Below are 17,183 nucleotides of genomic sequence, written 5' to 3'. Positions count from 1 at the left end.
GTGCGGGTCTGAGCGAGAGGCGCCTTCAGGCCCCACGGAGCCCCCTGCCCCTGCAGTAGCTGCCGCCTCCCTGGATGTTGGATATTGAGTTCCAGAAGTCCCCCAAGGGGAAATGGACAACACCACCCTTCGACCCGCGCTTCCCCAACCAGAACCAGACCCGCAACTGCTACCAGAACTTCCTGGGTGAGACCTTGCGGGCCAGGTTAGGGGGAGGGAGACAGAAGAGGCGGGAAGGGTCCGCCCCACCTGAAGACAGGGAGAGGGTCCCGGACCGGCCTTGGTGGCGGTGACCGTTGGGGTGGGAGGGGAGGGGGGGGGGGGGCCCCATGGTCGGAAGGGGCGGGGCCTCGCCGGGGAGTGGGCGGGGCCTATCTGGAGGGGCCCGGGCCGAGGGGGCGATGGGCGGGGCCTGGCCGGGAGAGGGTGGAACCTGCTCTGGAGGGGCGGGTACCAAATCCTGCAGGGGCGGGGCGAGGGAGGAATAGGCGGGGCCTATCCAGCGTGGGCGGGGCTTTGTCTGGAGGGGAGGAGACCCTGTCCTGGAGGGTGGGATCGAGTCTTGGAGGGGAGGGGCGAGAGAGAGATAGGCGGGGCCTATCCGGTGGGGGGCGGGACCGAGGCTTGGAGGGCCGAGGCCAGGGAGGGATAGGAGGGGCCTACCCAGCAGGGGCGGGGCCTGTCCGGGACGGGGCATGACCTGGTCTAGGGGCCAGGACTGGGCCTGGAGGGGGAGGGGCCTGGCCTGGAGGGGCGGGACCGAGTCCTGGAGGGGCTGGGCATGGCCTGGAGGGGGTGGACCGACCGTGGAGAGGCGGGGCCTGACTGGGAGTGGGCGGGGCCTGCTCTGGAGGGCTGGGGGCCAAGTCCTGGAGGGGCGGGGCCTGGTCTGCAGGGACTGGGACAGAGGCGACCCCGCGGCCCGCTCCGCCCCACCCCTCAGACTACCACCGCTGCGTCAAGAGAATGAACCGCCGTGGGAAAAGCACGCAGCCCTGCGAGTATTACTTCCGCGTGTTCCACTCGCTGTGCCCCAAGAGCTGGGTGAGCAGGGGGCCGAGGGGGCGTCGACAGCCGGCCGGGCGAGACCGGACCGGGCGAGGGTGGAGGGTCCCGCGGAGCTGAACAAGCGCCCGCCGCCTCCCCTCCCGCCCGCCTCTCCCCAGGTGCAGCGCTGGACCGAGCAGATCCAGAGAGGGACCTTCGCAGGCAAAATCTGACGGCCTGAGTGCGGACGCCCCGAAGGATCAGCGCGCTGACACCCTCCACCCCCCACCGTCCTCGAGTCTCCCCGAGACTAAGCCACACATAAAGCTATGTTGCTGCTGACGTTTCTTATTATCTGGCGCGGGGGCTGGAGAAGACCTTCGTCTGTGGCCTGCAGCTAACACTACCGGTTCTGATGGAGGAGGGGCCGGGGGAGGATTCTGCTCCGTCGGGCTGCCATGGAGGGAGGGTAGGCAGGTGTCTAGGGCGGCAGCAACCAAGCCCCGTCCGCCCTTGCCCCACTGCCTCCAGCAGCAGCCGCCACCAGCCCGGGGTCCTCTCTGGATCTCTGGATGACCACGCGCGCCCACCAGAGTGCCCCTGACTGTCCATCCCCACACTTAGTCGCCCTCCGTCTCCTCCCTCAGGAGCCTCTTCCTCTCTGACCTGAACGCCTCCCCCACCTCCTTTGGGACTTCCATTCCCAAGTTCTGGGGTGGGGGGGAGTCTACTGTGCACACCCCCCCCCCCGCCAGCGCTGACCCCAACGCTCCCTCCCCTGCTCTGGACCCTTTCTTCACCACTCTCCGTCACTTCCGTGCCCCTGTTCGACTCCATTTGCCATCCTGTCCTCATCCCGTGAGCCCCTCCCAACAGTCTTTTGCACGCCTGGCCCTGTCAGCACCGGCCCCGCCAGAGCAGCCTCTTCCTTGTTCCCCCAAAGAACAGGGGCGGCTGCCCCCCCCCCCCCAGACTTCTCCATTTCCCCAGGATACTCCAAGCTCCTGTCTGAATAATTTGCTCCTGCCGCATCCGGGCACCGGGCCTGCCCAGGCTCAGAGGCGGCAACACCAAAATCCATCCTCATTCCAAATGCCCCCTGAAAGTTCACCTCTCCAACCACCTGCGCCCTTCCCCCCCCCCCCCGCCCGGAGGCTGAGGCGTGACCCTTAAGAGAGCGCAGAGCCCTGGGCTTCTAGCCCGGACCGAGTCCTGGCACAGGGAGGACTGGATTCCACTGTGTCTCCCTGAAGCTGTAGGAGGACTCCCGCGACAGCCTGGAGCCAGGCTCTCTCAAGTCATGTCAAGAGGCCAGTTTAATCCGGGGCTCGAAGGTCGCTGTTACTGATCAGAACAACTTGTCGGTGACCCTGAACAAGCTTCTTGACCTGCGTGCACCTCAGCTTCCCCAGGAAACAGAGATGGTACAGTCCCGTTACCAGGACAGGTGGGATGATGGGAGGGGCTGAGCGGACTCTGGAGGACTGGCTCCACCCAGCCTCCTGGATGACTGTCCCCAGGCACACCCTCCACGCTGGCCCCATCAAGCCACCCAGGGCGCACCCCGGCCGTCTCATCTCCTGGGATGGCTTCACCCAGATACCCTGCTCCCCCCTCCAATCACAGCCTGAGAGGCAGGGGGGCAGGTGAGTGCGCAGGGCGTGCCGGGAGCGCTGCCCCTGTGGCAGGGAAGCCGACGGTGACACACAGGCAAGGCACCTCTCCGAGTCACCAAATAGGGCTGCCGGCTGTCTGACGCTCAGTGAGGTCACCTAGGTAGCATCTGAGCACAGAGCCTGCCACCTGTACAGCCCCAGCCGGCCTCTGGACCTCAGCAGGCCACCCCTGCCCGGAGGGCACTTTCTCTCCCTTGCCCGGCAGCCACTCTCAACACTCCATTTTCTGTCCCCACCATCAGCCCTCCACCACTTTTTTTAAAGTTTATTTATTTTGGTGGGGGCGGGGAGGGAGAGGGAGAGAGGGAGGGAGGGAGGGAGGGAGAGAGAGAGAGAGAGAGAGAGAGAACAAGCAGGGGAGGGGCAGAGAGAATCCCAAGCGGGCTCCACGCAGTCAGTGCAGAGCCCGATGCGGGGCTCAAACGCATGAATGGCGAGATCATGACCTGAGCTGAAATGGAGTCAGATGCTCAACCGACTGGGCCACCAAGGCGCCCCCATCCCTCAACCACCTTGGAGCATTGTTTATATTCCAGGCCACCAACCCTAAGGATGCCGGAGCTGGAGGTGGGGTCCGGCCTCGTGCACTATGGCTGTCTGGGTCAATAGCACAGCACACCCCCAGGCCTTGAACTCTGAACAGCGCCTCCGCTGCTCCCTGAAGCCCCAGTGCCAGCCGCAGGGACCTGCAGCAGCTTCCCAGGTCAGAGGAGGTCCCGTTCCCGCCCCTCTGCCCAACTCGCATCCCTGCTCTCCTCACCACCTCCTTCCTCCTCCCCCTTTCTTCCCCCAGGGCCATCCCCTCCATCTCAGGCCACCTCTTGCCCTCTTCCCCTGCCTCTGAGCCCCTGGGCCGGTTCCTTTCTCCCTATCCGGGGACAGGCTCAGGCTTCCAGGCACTTCCCCATCAGAAACGCTCAGCTGCCCTTCACCCTTTGCTCCGGGAACCCAAACCCTCAAGGAACCCGCTCTCCCTCTCCTCCCCATGGAAGCCACCGCGACCCAGCTCACTGTCCCTTGGTCCCCAGTGGGCGCGGCTCCAGCCTCCTGTCTCTGGAGCCAGCCTCCTTCTCATCCGGAAGATCCTGCAGCCTGATGAACTCTGAAACGCCTCAAGTCCCAGTTGCACAGATTACCAGCCACGTGGCCCCCAATTCCCCAAGCCGTCTGCACCGTGGTCTTTTCATCCAAAGTCTGCGGATAACCACGCCTACACTTCATAGGGCTGCTGGGGAGGACCACGCTGTAAACCACAGGCTAGTTGTCGGGCCCAGGTCTCTCCGGGTGTGTGCGGGGGGTCTCTACCAGTGTAAGCAATCCGAGGAAGCGTGTTGGTTCATACTGGTGGCTGACACATCGCACGGTGGGAGGAGTGACCGATCGCCCTCCAGGATGGCCAACCCATCAACAGGGTCCCGGGGCTCCTGGAGACAACCGGCCAATGCCGTGTGCATGTAAAAGGGTCAGGAGAGGAGTGGGTCCAGGATTGGGGTGCCCAGCCTGGATGGCACTCTCGGCTCTGCTTCCGGCCCAGCCACCAGAGGCGAAGGAGAAGGCAGAGCATGGACCTTGAGCACGTGAGCTGATTATTTCCTGCTTCTTTCAGTTCCTTCTTCCCTTCATCTCCCGGCCAACTTCCCTACGCCCTCGCTCAGGCTGCGCGATGGGGTTCGAGCCCCTGCCTTGACCTGCGGACTCTCATTCTTCCCTCCCCAGGGCCTGTGCTGTCCTGTCATGGTAGGAGCCATTGACTCAGTGGGGCGGGGGGTGGGGGGGAGTTCGGGGCAGAACCTGGCAGCAAGGTGGTCACTGTCCTCCGCAGGCTGTTTGTAAAGGGGGTGGGGTGGTCCTGGGAGCGCGGCCGGCCGTGAAGACGGACGCCAGGCCACACAAGCCGCGCGACTCCCTCCCCATCACCCTGCCGCCCCAGTCCAGCGCTTCTCAGTGGGGGTGGCGTTGGCCCCCAGGGGGACGTCTGGCAGCGTCTGGAGACATTTCTGTCACAACCAAGGGGGGTGCTACTGGCATCGGGTGGGCGGAGGCTGGCGGGGCAACGCCTCATCCTACAACCCAGAATGAGCGGGCTCTGCGTGGGCCTCCGACCACTTGGGTTCCAGACGCTCTGGGGAAGCGGACCAAGGCTCCGAGCCCTCTCCCCTGAGAAGAGTGCACATGCGCATGCGCAGTTACTACACTTTACAACAGGCTCTCTGGAAGTGCTTGTAACCCCCCGCCCCGTGGTTGTCCGTCCATCCATCCCGGAGGAGATTCCGGCTCTGCCGTGCTGCTGGTCTAGACGCCACAGTGAGGCACCCGCACTGCAGTCTGCCCTCCGCGCCCTCCTCGCCTTCCTCCTTTCACACCAACAGGCTCAGTGGGAGTCAGACAGGTGCTCTGTGAAAGAGAGGGATTCGAGGTAAACACGTCCCGCTCTGCCCTGCCCCCCCCCCACCCCCAGCGGCCTCTCCCTGCCCCTCTCGCCCTCCCTTCAGCCCCTGGCTGCTTCTGCCCCTCAGGTGTGAGGCCTCAGCTCTAGAACAGCGCCGGCCCTCAGGAGCAGGACGCGCTCACCGGTGGGTAGCTGTCCCCATGTCTCAGGCACAGTGGCAGGGAGGAGGTGACCACGAAGGTGACGGCGCTGTTCCCTAAGGGCCCAGATCTGGAGCGTCATCGCCCTGGTCCCACAGAGCCGGGCCTGCCGAGAAGACACGGACGAGGCTCTGGGGGCAGCTGGGCCCCACGTGACCGTGATCAAGTCACCCCACTTGCCGGACCTGTTACCTCATCTGAAGGAGAGGGGAGTCCTCGCACTCTTCACCAGCACCCTTCCAGCGGGGATGGGGTTCTCGCCTCTGTCCTCCGCCATCCTCGGGGCCATCCTATCGACCCTTCGCCCCTCCAAAGCTCCACAAACATCCCCTCGACACATAAATCAAAATGAAAAGCTACAAAGGATGCTGCTTATAACAAGGTTTTAATAAAATAAAAAGTTCAAGTGCTTTCAATCCCCCAACATACCCCGTTCTGGTGTGGGGGAGGGGAGGGACCCCCACACCCCAGTAGCACCAGGGACAGCACCATGAGAAAGATGAGGTCGCGTCCGGCCTCCCTGAGACCCACGGGGTGGTGAGGACGTGTCCCAGACATCCCCCCACCTTGCCCCCCCACCTCAGTCGCAGAGCTGAGCCCAAGCCCACTCCCCTCCGCAGGGCAGTCTCTAGGGGGGGCCGCCCCCAGGTCAGTTTCACCGCCTCCTGAGGCCTGGGCTTCCGGGGAGACACCAAGGGGCGGCCCCCACCCCTTATGGCTTTGCTCCCTGGGCAGGAGGGGGGTAGGGAAGGGAACGGCTCCTGTAGTCCTGAGGTTGGAGTTGGGGATGGGGGTGGGGCAGCAGCGGCCAGGGCACCCAATGGGGCGGGGGCGGCTCAGGGGTCAGCAGTCACAAAGGGTCAGGGGTCAGATCCCTGGGTGTCTCCAAACCGACCCAGCCCCCAGCCCGGTAAGAACTGTGCTGGGGTCCAGGGCCAGCTCCCTCCCAGAGGTCCAAGAGCTCCTTCTAGAGGTCAGTGAGTCCCCGAGAACACGGGGCCGGGGGGGAGGGGGGACTAGGCAGGATCCCATCTTCTCCTGGCCTGGGGCCTCCCCTCCGGCCCATCACGGCCCGTCACCGTTGACATCCAGGTCAATGGAGCCATGGCTGACCACCAGCCGCAGGCGCTTGGGTGGGGAGAAGGGGGCAAAGGCGAGGGCCTTCTTGGGGAGGGGGGTGGGGCCTGGGGTCCCGGCAGGGGCAGGGGCGGGGGCAGCAGGCGGGGGCCGGGCCACCCGGCTCAGGTCCACGCGCACCACGTAAGGCAGCCCATAGCGCCGGGCCCAGTGCCAGTCCTGCTGAGGGGCCCAGTGGGCGCGGGGGGGCCGGGCCCAGGGCCACCAGGGCCTCCGCCTGCAGGCAGCATCGGGGGCCACAGCCTCCCCACTGGTGCAAGGAGACGCGGGCGGCACGGAGAAGGGGGGGAGCCGGGGCCCTCCGGGGCTGGGGGCGTCGGCGTCTCCGGGGGCGCACCCGGGGCTGGGGCTGAGGCAGCCACTGGAGCCAGAGGGGCGAGGCGTCGGGGCGGGCGCCGCAGGGCAGGGGGCGTAGGGGCTGGCAGGCAGCTGTGGAGGGGGGAGGGGAGAGTAAGGGGCGGATGTGAGCGGGGCGACTGGCACGGGGCGGCGGGGGGGGGGGGGGGGGATGGGGGGAGGGGAGGGAGGGCGACGGAGGGACACGGTGGTCGGTGGTGGGGACGGACACAGGCTGGCAGGACAGGGTCCCCGCCCCGAGCTCACCACAGAACGGGTCCCGGAGCAGTGGGGACAGGTGGGCGCAGGCCCTGGGGCCCAGCCGGCCACCACCCTCCAGGCCCTGCTGCAGCCTCCGCTTGGTCTCCCGGAGCTCGTACTTGTCCAGCAGCCGCGGGGGCGCGGGTTCCCTGGGCCGCAGTCGGAAGGCCCCTTCGCCTCTCCTGTGGGCGGGCGGAAGGAGAGGAGGGAAGCGGGTCCTGCCGAGGCTCTTCGGGGGCACTGCAGTGTGCTCCCGCGGGGCCTCCCCACCTCCCTCCGCGTCCTCCCACCTCACCCCTCCTGGTCCCTCCCCACCTCGCCCCTCCTGGGTCCCTCCCCCCTTTCCCTTGATGGGGGCCCTCCCACCTCACCCCTCGCGGGTGCCCTCCCACCCCACCTCTCTTGGGTGCCCTCCCCACCTCACCCCTCCTGGGTCCCTCCCCCCTTTCCCTTGGTGGGGGCCCTCCCACCTCACCCCTCTCGGGTGCCCTCCCACCTCACCTCTCTCGGGTGCCCTCCCCACCTCACCCCTCCTGGGTCCCTCCCCCCTTCCCCTTGGTGGGGGCCCTCCCACCTCACCCCTCTCGGGTGCCCTCCCACCTCACCCTTGGTGGGGGCCCTCCCACCTCACCCCTCTCGGGTGCCCTCCCCACCTCACCCCTCCTGGGTCCCTCCCCCCTTTCCCTTGGTGGGGGCCCTCCCACCTCACCCCTCTCAGGTGCCCTCCCACCTCACCTCTCTTGGGTGCCCTCCCCACCTCACCCCTCCTGGGTCCCTCCCCCCTTTCCCTTGGTGGGGGCCCTCCCACCTCACCCCTCTCGGGTGCCCTCCCCACCTCACCCTTGGTGGGGGCCCTCCCACCTCACCTCTCTCGGGTGCCCTCCCCACCTCACCCCTCCTGGGTCCCTCCCCCCTTCCCCTTGATGGGGGCCCTCCCACCTCACCCCTCTCGGGTGCCCTCCCACCCCACCTCTCTTGGGTGCCCTCCCCACCTCACCCCTCCTGGGTCCCTCCCCCCTTTCCCTTGGTGGGGGCCCTCCCACCTCACCCCTCTCGGGTGCCCTCCCCACCTCACCCTTGGTGGGGGCCCTCCCACCTCACCCCTCTCGGGTGCCCTCCCACCTCACCTCTCTTGGGTGCCCTCCCCACCTCACCCTTCCTGGGTCCCTCCCCCCTTTCCCTTGGTGGGGGCCCTCCCACCTCACCCCTCTCGGGTGCCCTCCCACCCCACCTCTCTTGGGTGCCCTCCCCACCTCACCCCTCCTGGGTCCCTCCCCCCTTCCCCTTGATGGGGGCCCTCCCACCTCACCCCTCTCGGGTGCCCTCCCACCTCACCTCTCTTGGGTGCCCTCCCCACCTCACCCTTCCTGGGTCCCTCCCCCCTTTCCCTTGGTGGGGGCCCTCCCACCTCACCCCTCTCGGGTGCCCTCCCACCTCACCTCTCTTGGGTGCCCTCCCCACCTCACCCTTCCTGGGTCCCTCCCCCCTTTCCCTTGGTGGGGGCCCTCCCACCTCACCCCTCTCGGGTGCCCTACCCACCTCACCCTTGGTGGGGGCCCTCCCACCTCACCCCTCTCGGGTGCCCTCCCACCCCACCTCTCTTGGGTGCCCTCCCCACCTCACCCCTCCTGGGTCCCTCCCCCCTTTCCCTTGGTGGGGGCCCTCCCACCTCACCCCTCTCGGGTGCCCTCCCACCTCACCTCTCTCGGGTGCCCTCCCCACCTCACCCCTCCTGGGTCCCTCCCCCCTTTCCCTTGGTGGGGGCCCTCCCACCTCACCCCTCTCGGGTGCCCTCCCCACCTCACCCTTGGTGGGGGCCCTCCCACCTCACCCCTCTCGGGTGCCCTCCCACCCCACCTCTCTTGGGTGCCCTCCCCACCTCACCCTTCCTGGGTCCCTCCCCCCTTTCCCTTGGTGGGGGCCCTCCCACCTCACCTCTCTCGGGTGCCCTCCCACCTCACCTCTCTTGGGTGCCCTCCCCACCTCACCCCTCCTGGGTCCCTCCCCCCTTCCCCTTGATGGGGGCCCTCCCACCTCACCCCTCTCAGGTGCCCTCCCACCCCACCTCTCTTGGGTGCCCTCCCCACCTCACCCTTCCTGGGTCCCTCCCCCCTTTCCCTTGGTGGGGGCCCTCCCACCTCACCTCTCTCGGGTGCCCTCCCACCTCACCTCTCTTGGGTGCCCTCCCCACCTCACCCCTCCTGGGTCCCTCCCCCCTTCCCCTTGATGGGGGCCCTCCCACCTCACCCCTCTCGGGTGCCCTCCCCACCTCACCCTTGGTGGGGGCCCTCCCACCTCACCCCTCTCGGGTGCCCTCCCACCTCACCTCTCTCGGGTGCCCTCCCCACCTCACCCCTCACCTCTCACAGGTATAGCATTCACAGTGCTCATTCTTTTCACCAAAGAAGCCTTCGCCATAGAAGCAGGTTACCTCGTCCCCCGGCTCAATGTCCCGGAGTACCTTCACACAGGCTGCGTTCCCATCTGCGGGCACAAACTGGGGGCTGGGCTGCTCAGTGACCGGTCCCGGGGGCTGCCCGGCTCCACCCCACCCAGGACGGGCAGGGGCCAGGGGCCAGGAGCCCCCAGGAGCTTCCAGGGCCTGCCCTCTTAACACGCTCCCCAACTTCCTGCCCGCGTGCTGGCCTCCGCCCTCCCCACAGGATTATGATCTAACCTGACCCTGGCAGTGTTGGCAGACAGCACCGCCTGCTCCCTCCTGCACCCTTCCTCCACCCCTCCCACAGGCCCCCCCCCCCCCGCTCCCCACTCCCTGGCAGCCTCCCCACTCCCTGGCAGCGAGGTCCCAGAGGTCCCAGCTCTGCCGGTCTCGCCGTCTCCCCCCCCCCCCCAGGTGCCTGTCCGCCCTGAGGCCCCAGCCCGGGATTGCTGCCCCCTGAGGCCACTCTTGCCTGTGCCTGTTCCCGCCTCGTGCTCCCCCTCTGGGAGGAGTGGACTCCCATCTCTCCCCCCACTCCAGCCTGACACACACCTGGGGGTGGCTCCGGCCACCTGCCCACTTCATCCCAGGCCAACTGGCCGGAGCCTCCGTGCACAGGGCCTCGCGTCCTTGCCCTCTGTATCCCCCAGACTCCATCTGGAGCCAACCTCTCACTCAGTGACACACCGGGTCACACGCCAGCCTCCGGCCCCTCCCTGTCCTGACAAGCCTCCAGCTCTTGAGCTGCCAGGGCCATCTAAAAACCAAACCCCATTATTCACCCAGTGGGAGCACCCGTGGGGCAGACCTGAGCTCCTTTGTGGCACGCGAGGCCAGAGTCACCATGGCGACCATGCCTCCTGGCCCTCCACTGAGACGTGCCTGTCTGGGATGGCCTAGCACGCCTCAGTTTCTCCTCAACACCTTGGAAAGTCCTATTCCTCCTCGAGCGCCTGGCTCTAAACATCTGTGGGGCCTCCTGGTTCTGCACCGCTAGGTAAAAGACCGGTGCCTGGTGCCCGGGCCCTGAGGTGGCTGGCACCCGCCTCACCACAGAGCCTCTGTCACGAAGCCTTGCCCCGTTTCCTGTCCTACCCAGCGCATTTTCCACCATCAAATCAATGTAATGGGCCTACAGAGTCACAGAACACAAGAACCACGGGGGTGCACTTCACACCGGACCCTCGCCACCATCCCCAGAGACACATTCTCACCGTCTCCCACCCGAGAAGAGTAACTCAGGCTGGGGGCTGGGGGAGCCAGGACTCAAACCCAGTTCTAACTCCAGAGCCCTGGTCGCACCTTGGGGCTCCGACAGACAGCGCAATGAGGCCCACACCCAGCAGGATGCACACCCAAGGCCTTACGAGACTCCTCTGCTTTCAGGCACTCTGTGCTCCGCCACAGAGAACACGCAGTGGCTCTCCCTGCAAAGCTGCTTCTCCATCCTGCTCCCTCTGCCTGGAAGCCCTGCCTCCCAGAGTCTCATCCTCTGGGGCTCGCTCTGGCCTTACCCCAGGCTTCTGGGGCTCAGCTCCCCTGTGTCCTGCTATGACAGGTGCACCGCTGTGGCCAGTGGGCTCCAGGCGCGGGGGCACCTTCTGTCTCCCTGTCCACCACACTCCCCCCTCCAAGTGAACTCAGGTTCAGAGAGGGAAGAAGGCTGCCAGCAGGTGGCAACCTGAGATCCAGGGAGACTCGCCAGGGCCCCTTCCTCCCTGATCCCTGATCTCTGCAGATGCACACAAGGTTCCGGCCAGGGGCAGGAGGCAGCTGTACCAGGTGGGGAGACTCCGGGCAGCTTCTGGCTAGTCACTGACCCAAATGCCCCTCCCCGGAGCCCCCTTATTTCCCCCCAAGCCCACTCCTCAGTGGGGGTTCCCCAAGTCTCACCTTGCAGTTGGGTTTGCAGTCTGGAACATTGAGGGGAGGGCGGGGAGAGAAGAAGAGACTCAAGTGAGCAGGGAGGTGAGTGGGCACCACCAGCCCCGGCCCCGCCCTGTCCCGGGCCGGCCCCGGCCCCGGCCGCGGCCCCACCGTGGTTTATGAAGGCGGCGGGGCCCAGCCACAGCTGTGCGCTGCGCTTGCGGGTGGAGTACATGATGCTGAAGTCGTTCTCGCCCGCCCTCAGCAGCCCCTCGTCAGCCTCCCGCAGCTCCGCGATGCAGCCCACCAGCAGTTCTAGCTTCTCGTTCTTCTTCCTGCAGAAAGGCCAGGCCAGGCCAGGCCAGGCCGCCGTCTGAGCAGCGCCTCCCCAAGCCCCAGCTGGGCCACCAGGGGGCCTCCTGCCTGTGCCACCTTGGTCCGCCTCCCAGATTTCTCAAGTCCACCCCCGCCACCGCCTCCACACCTGCCTGGGGGGTCTCCCGGCTCCGGGTCCTTGGAACGGGATGGCCCAGTCCCACGTGGACCCAGGCGTCACTCAGGCTCTCCTCTCGCGACCAACTCCCCTTGGGCCCTGCACAGTAGTCCTTCTGCCTGGACTCCCGTGAACTCGCCACAAGCTGCCACCCCCCACCCCCACACTTCTCCAGACCCTCCAGTGGGTCTGTGCTTAGGCCTGGTTCCCGAGAACACTCAAAGTTCCCCGGTGGCTCCCAAAGCACCAAGCAACTGTGGTCAGCACCTGCGGGTTTACTCGGCTACTGCCTGCCTTCTCTCTGCACTGAGATCAGTGGGCAGGGCCCATCTTGCTCACTGGCCTGTCCCTTACCCGGCGGCGCTGGCTACGCAGCAGGGACCCCATCGACACGAGGGCTGCCACAGTCCTGCGCACAAGGTCAGTGATTTCCTAGCAGCCCCCGGAAGCCTGGGGTCGCATGGGGGTTCTTACCCCCATCGGCTCTGCTGTGGGGGAAGAGTGTCTCTGGGACTAGGCCTGGCCTCCTTCGTCTCAGCAGGAAACTGTCTCTTCCCACCCCTGAACAAAGACATCTTCCTGGCCTCAACGCCAGAGGTATCCCCCCTGATCTCCAGGGGTCTCCTCTCCCAGCAGCGTCTGGAGCCCGTGGCTGTGAGTTTGGCCCTCTTACCAAGCTCTGGTAGACACAATCTTGGCTCCATTTGTCTCCATAGAATAGCGTGTACAGGGCAGGATGGTAAAGCCGCTTTCAGGCAGGAAGGCTCGGAGGTAGCGATAGATCTGGGGGAGGTGACGGGGTGGGCGGGGTGAGGAGGTGGGGCAGCCTCGTCCTCAGCCCTCTCTCTCCTGGGTTCTAGTCCTGCTCTGCCACTGACCCGCTGTGTGGCCTTGGGGAACTCACTTCCCCTCTCGGGACCTCAGTTTCTTCATCTGTCAAATGAAGAGGTTGTACTCCATCTCAGAGGGCCCCCCAACTCTCCTAGGATTCTCTGAGCCTCGTCTCAGATGGCCCCAACAGCTAGGAAGTTAGGGAGTCTGGTGGGGGGGTGGGCTTTGCAGAGGGACTGGGGCTTTCCAGAGGTCTGCCTGCCGCAGCGAAGGACCCAGGACAGGCCGAGGTGACAGGGAGGACGTGTGGGCTGAGGGTGGGGGAAGGGAGGGGTGCCCTCACGTGGGTCTTGAGGGCAGCCTCCTGCCGCGGGCCCCGGCTCTGGAAGTAGTGGGCCATCCAGCCTCCCAGCGTCAGGGCCCGGTACGCAGCCTCCAGGTCCCGCTGCTTCAGGAAGGCCTCCAGCGCTGAGCGCAGGTGGTGCTGTCGCCGCAGGGGGGGCACGGGGCTGGGGGAGAGGGCATGCCTGGGTCCCAGGGCCTTGGCCTAATCCATCCGGGCCTTCCTGGGCCCTGCCCCCACCCCCACTTGGGGCTGCAGGGGCCGTGGAGGCAGGGGAGGGGTCCCGGAGCCCTGGGGCCACCCTGTCCCAGGCCGCTCACCTGACGTTCATCTTATGGGTGCGGAAGCCGAGGTAGGGGTCCAGGACAAGGCTGGTGGCAAGGTCGTCATTCTCACACAGCTCTCTGGCTGTCACTCTGTCAGGTCCCATGGTGCCCCGCGGACCATGCTGCCTCTGGCCAAGAGTTGGGGGCACAATGCAGGGGCAGGGGCGGCGCCCCGGGAAGGGCCGTTTGTGAGCTGCGCAGGATTTGGCAAGCGTTTCGGTCTCCAGTCTCATCTACAAATCGGGGAGGAGAGCAGTGCTGACTTCACAGGGCTCTCGGTGCAGACAGAATGCAACAAGTACTTGTGACAGTGGAGAAGCCCCCAAAGAAATATCAGTCACTGTCAGTCGGTATCACGCTCTGGAGCAGACACAAATCCCCCAGCCACACACGACCACCCTCTGTGCACACCCACACACTCACGCGCAGATCCCCTCATGCCCCCATACACCACACACAGACAGACACACACACACACACACACACACACACACACACGCATGCACGCATGTCCCTACTGGCCCGGGGAAGGCTGATTAATTGGCAGTCAGGGATAACCCTAAAGGCTTAGCCCTGCGGAGGCGGGAGTCAGGGGGAACCCATCCCCACCTCCAGCCCTCACGAAGGAAAAATCCAAGACTTCCCACCCCACTGGGACAGACTGTTCCTCCACCCACCCTCACTCTTCCTGGCTTCAGCCTCTACCTCCCTCCCACCCCCCCCCATCCCCACTCCCCCAGCAGCCTTTGGGAATCATCAGGAAGCTCTCGGTGAAGCCCCAGGCAGCCTGGAGGGGGGTGAGGGGAGGGAGAGCGGAGGAAGGATCCCAGCACCTGCTCCCTCTCCAAGGATTCCGGGGGAGGGGGGGCTCCAAGGACAAAGCAGGGAAGGGGGGAGAGGAAAGGAATGACACGGAGAGGCAGAACAGGTCCATAAAAAGGGGAGAAAGAAGGGAATCAGCAAAAGGAAAGAAAACAAGACCCCTAACCCGGCCTATGGATGGCCTGCCGGGCATCCGCACCACAGTGTGTCAGGGAGAGTCCATGGGGGACCGCAAGGAAGGGGGAGCTGAAGGGAGATCAGGAGCTAGAGCTGCGGGAAAGGGGGTCTAGAAAAGACAGGAAGGCTGGGGATACATAAAGAGGGGACGCTGCGAGAGGGCGCTGGGACAGGGCGGAAGCTGCAGGGAGGTATGTGGGTAAAGACAAAATGCAGATTGCACGGAGGGGAGCTGGGGCAAAGAAGGGCCGGGGGTGCCTGCTGGAGACACGGGGCGGCGGGAAGGCCTGGGGATCCAGGGATGACCCCAGGAAAGCCAGGGTGGAGACCTAGAGTCGAGGGCAGGTCCCGAGAAGGTGAAGGGGGGCCGAAGGGTCCAGAACGGGGCTTGGAGAAGCAGAGAAGGGGCAGGTAGGCATCCAGGGAGCAGCGAGCCTGGGTCCAGGGAGGGACCTGGGTAGGCAGTGAGGGGTCCAGAAGCAGGGGCTGAGGTCCGCGGTGGTGGTCCTGGGACAGGGGCCTGGGCACGCAGTGAGATCCAGGGAGGGGAGTGCAGAGCCCGCGGGCTACCCCAGGGGTCCGGTTAGGCCCGGGAGTGCAGGGAGGGGCCTGGGTGAGCAAGCACAGGGAAGGGGCTGGGCGCCGAGAGCAGCCGGGGGCCCGCCAAAGGGCCAGGAGACGTGGGCGCCTGGACACGAGGAGGGGCCGGGCAGGGCGGGGGACGGTCGGGGCTGGGGGCGACCGGGAGCCAAGGCGGCGCGGGGTGGGGGCCGAGAGGGGGCTCAGAGGTCGGGCCCCGCGCCACCCCTCACCCGCTTCTCCTCCTCCTCCTCCTCCTGAGGCACCCGCGCCGCCGCCGCCACCACCTCCCACTGCCTGCTCCGGCTCTCGTCAGACACGGTCGCCGCGCCTCCCGTCTGCCCCGCTGGGTCCGCCCCGCCACGGCCAGGGGGAGCTCCCATTGGCCGAAGCCACCGCCACTCCTGAGGGGCTGTGGCGCTCGCGCCGCTCCCATTGGCGGAGTCCAACTCGGCCCCTCCCCGCCTGCCCCCACCATCGGCGCCCCCACGAAACCCTGCTCCGCCCGCGCCGCTGCCAAGCGCCGCCAACCGCAGCTAATGGCTCCCGTAGCTGTCCTTCCGCCGCTGCCATGGAGACCGGCCCCGCCCACGGCCCGGAGTCGGCGTCCCCATTGGCCGAAAGCGTCGTGGCTCCCGGCAAAACTCGGGTTTAGGTCAGGTTATTCAGGTCCAAGTGGGGAGGGGGCGGGCTCCGCCCGTGCATAGCCCGCGTGTGACTGGCTGGCCTTGGAATAGCTCGTCCTTCAATAGGCGAAGGCGCCCGCCCATCACCGTAGAGTCGAGCCTGGCCTATTCTTTCTCCCGCGAACCCTTCGGGAACAGCGGGAAGAAAGCTGGGGCGGGCGCGCGGGTTCTTCCGTCGACCCCGCCCGGCCTGCGGTTGCCGAGGCAACAAAACTTTATTGACAGCCCGGCCGGGCTACAAAGGGCGCCTCTCTGTCCCTCCCTGCGGGACAACCTTCCTGGCCCCGAATACCCCGTCCAGTTCCGTGAGCACCCACGAGAGCTCTGTGGGGGTGAACGGCTCGGAAAGGAGGAGCCTGACAAGTAGGGGCTTTGGAGAAGTCTCCCATGAGGCAACCCCCTCCCACAGTTGGGATCACCCCCCTGGCTCCAATCCTGGAGGCATACATAATTAGCAATTTATCGTAATTACGCCCAGAATAACAAGCTCCGCACTTGGAGCAGGCGGGCTTTGTTCTTTTTGCTCACTGCTGTGTATCTTGTGCGCTTAGAACAATGCCTGGCACGGAGTAGGTGCTTCAGTAGGTACTGAATGAATGAATGCAGGCATGACAGGCCAGTGAGGATGACGCTGACGGTTTCCGCGTCGCTATGTGATGTTGGGGAGGTGGCCTGCCCTCTCTGTTTATGCCCCAGTCCTGAGGCACCCCCTCCCAACACAGGCACACCCCTACCCCTAAGGATGGCCCAAGTTTCAGAGGAGGGAAACAGCAGGCACGCAGAAAGGACTCTAAAAACTCAGCTCTCCGGAAAAGTCCTATCAGTATGTCTGAATCTTAAAAGTACAGCTCTTCTTTTCGCGGGTGTCCACCCCAGAGAAACGCTGGCAAATGTGAACGAAAAGATAAGCTCCCAACAGTTGCGCTGGGGGGAGGGGGTACTGGAAACGGCTTAAATGTCCATCCGATGAAGAATGGATAACGGGATCGTGGCATTTTCATTCAGGAGAACGCCATGCAGCAGTGGAAGGGAATGAGCGCTCTGTAGCTCAGCCTGACAACCCCAACCCCTTCTGCTAGTTGCAGAAGTCTGTAGAGTCGAATGTAGGAAGTTTTAAAACCCATAAAACAGGGACTGGGTGTGGAGACGTGTTTTAAATGTATATAAACGTGCACGGGCATGAGAAAAGGAAGGGAAAGCCCTATTGGTGACCCCTGCAGGTGGGGCCGATGGACTGCAATCAGGAAAGCTACAGGGGACATTGATATTTGCACTTTTTTTTTTTTTTAAAGCCCAGAGGTGAAACCATGAGTGCACTCTATCACTATCTGTTCTTCTCCTGTGTGTGAAAAATATTTCATAATACAAATAAAATTTTGACTCGCCAATTCCATTCCAGGGTTTTAGTCTAAGGAAATAACTGACAAGCATTAAGATATTTATATACAAATATGTTTGTTTCGCCTCGGTGTTGTTTAAAACGCAGAAAGAGGGGCGCCTGGGTGGCTCAGTCGGTTAAGCGTCCGACTTCAGCCAGGTCACGATCTCGCGGTCCGGGAGTTCGAGCCCCGCGTCAGGCTCTGGGCTGATGGCTCAGAGCCTGGAGCCTGTTTCCGATTCTGTGTCTCCCTCTC

At 65.2% G+C, this 17,183-nt stretch overlaps 2 protein-coding genes across 2 annotated transcripts; one reads left to right on the top strand and one right to left on the bottom strand.

Moving 5' to 3' along the window:
* Positions 1 to 74: 74 nt before the first annotated feature.
* LOC124527729 (cytochrome c oxidase subunit 6B2) lies at positions 75 to 1,220 on the top strand. Its single transcript, XM_047100909.1, has 3 exons — positions 75 to 186; positions 944 to 1,044; positions 1,167 to 1,220. Exons 1-3 carry the CDS (start codon positions 75 to 77, stop codon positions 1,218 to 1,220), a joined length of 267 nt encoding a protein of 88 aa, XP_046956865.1.
* A 4,398-nt stretch (positions 1,221 to 5,618) lies between these two features.
* Positions 5,619 to 15,281, bottom strand: KMT5C (lysine methyltransferase 5C). The gene is given in 10 exon segments (XM_047100930.1): positions 5,619 to 6,581; positions 6,583 to 6,818; positions 6,993 to 7,168; positions 9,347 to 9,483; positions 11,320 to 11,339; positions 11,464 to 11,627; positions 12,459 to 12,568; positions 12,960 to 13,125; positions 13,280 to 13,518; positions 15,097 to 15,281. Coding segments are annotated over 10 exon segments (1,662 nt in total). The 5' UTR covers positions 15,247 to 15,281; the 3' UTR covers positions 5,619 to 6,317.
* Between the last annotated feature and the right edge of the window lie 1,902 nt (positions 15,282 to 17,183).

This window comes from Lynx rufus, unplaced genomic scaffold (genome assembly GCF_022079265.1).
Source record: "Lynx rufus isolate CCGP_SWC_20201006 ecotype Redwood Valley unplaced genomic scaffold, mLynRuf1.p SCAF_54, whole genome shotgun sequence".
Lineage (NCBI taxonomy): Eukaryota > Metazoa > Chordata > Mammalia > Carnivora > Felidae > Lynx > Lynx rufus.
Note: the sequence above shows the minus strand (reverse complement) of the source record. Positions and strands in the feature narration are given on the sequence as shown.

Bases quoted from the DNA above. Each gene is read 5' to 3' on its own strand.
- LOC124527729 (XM_047100909.1), top strand. From the start codon at position 75: ATGTTGGATATTGAGTTCCAGAAGTCCCCCAAGGGGAAATGGACAACA. The intron at 187-943 runs GTGAGACCTTGC...CCCACCCCTCAG, and splicing joins CTGCTACCAGAACTTCCTGG to ACTACCACCGCTGCGTCAAG. The intron at 1,045-1,166 runs GTGAGCAGGGGG...GCCTCTCCCCAG, and splicing joins CGCTGTGCCCCAAGAGCTGG to GTGCAGCGCTGGACCGAGCA.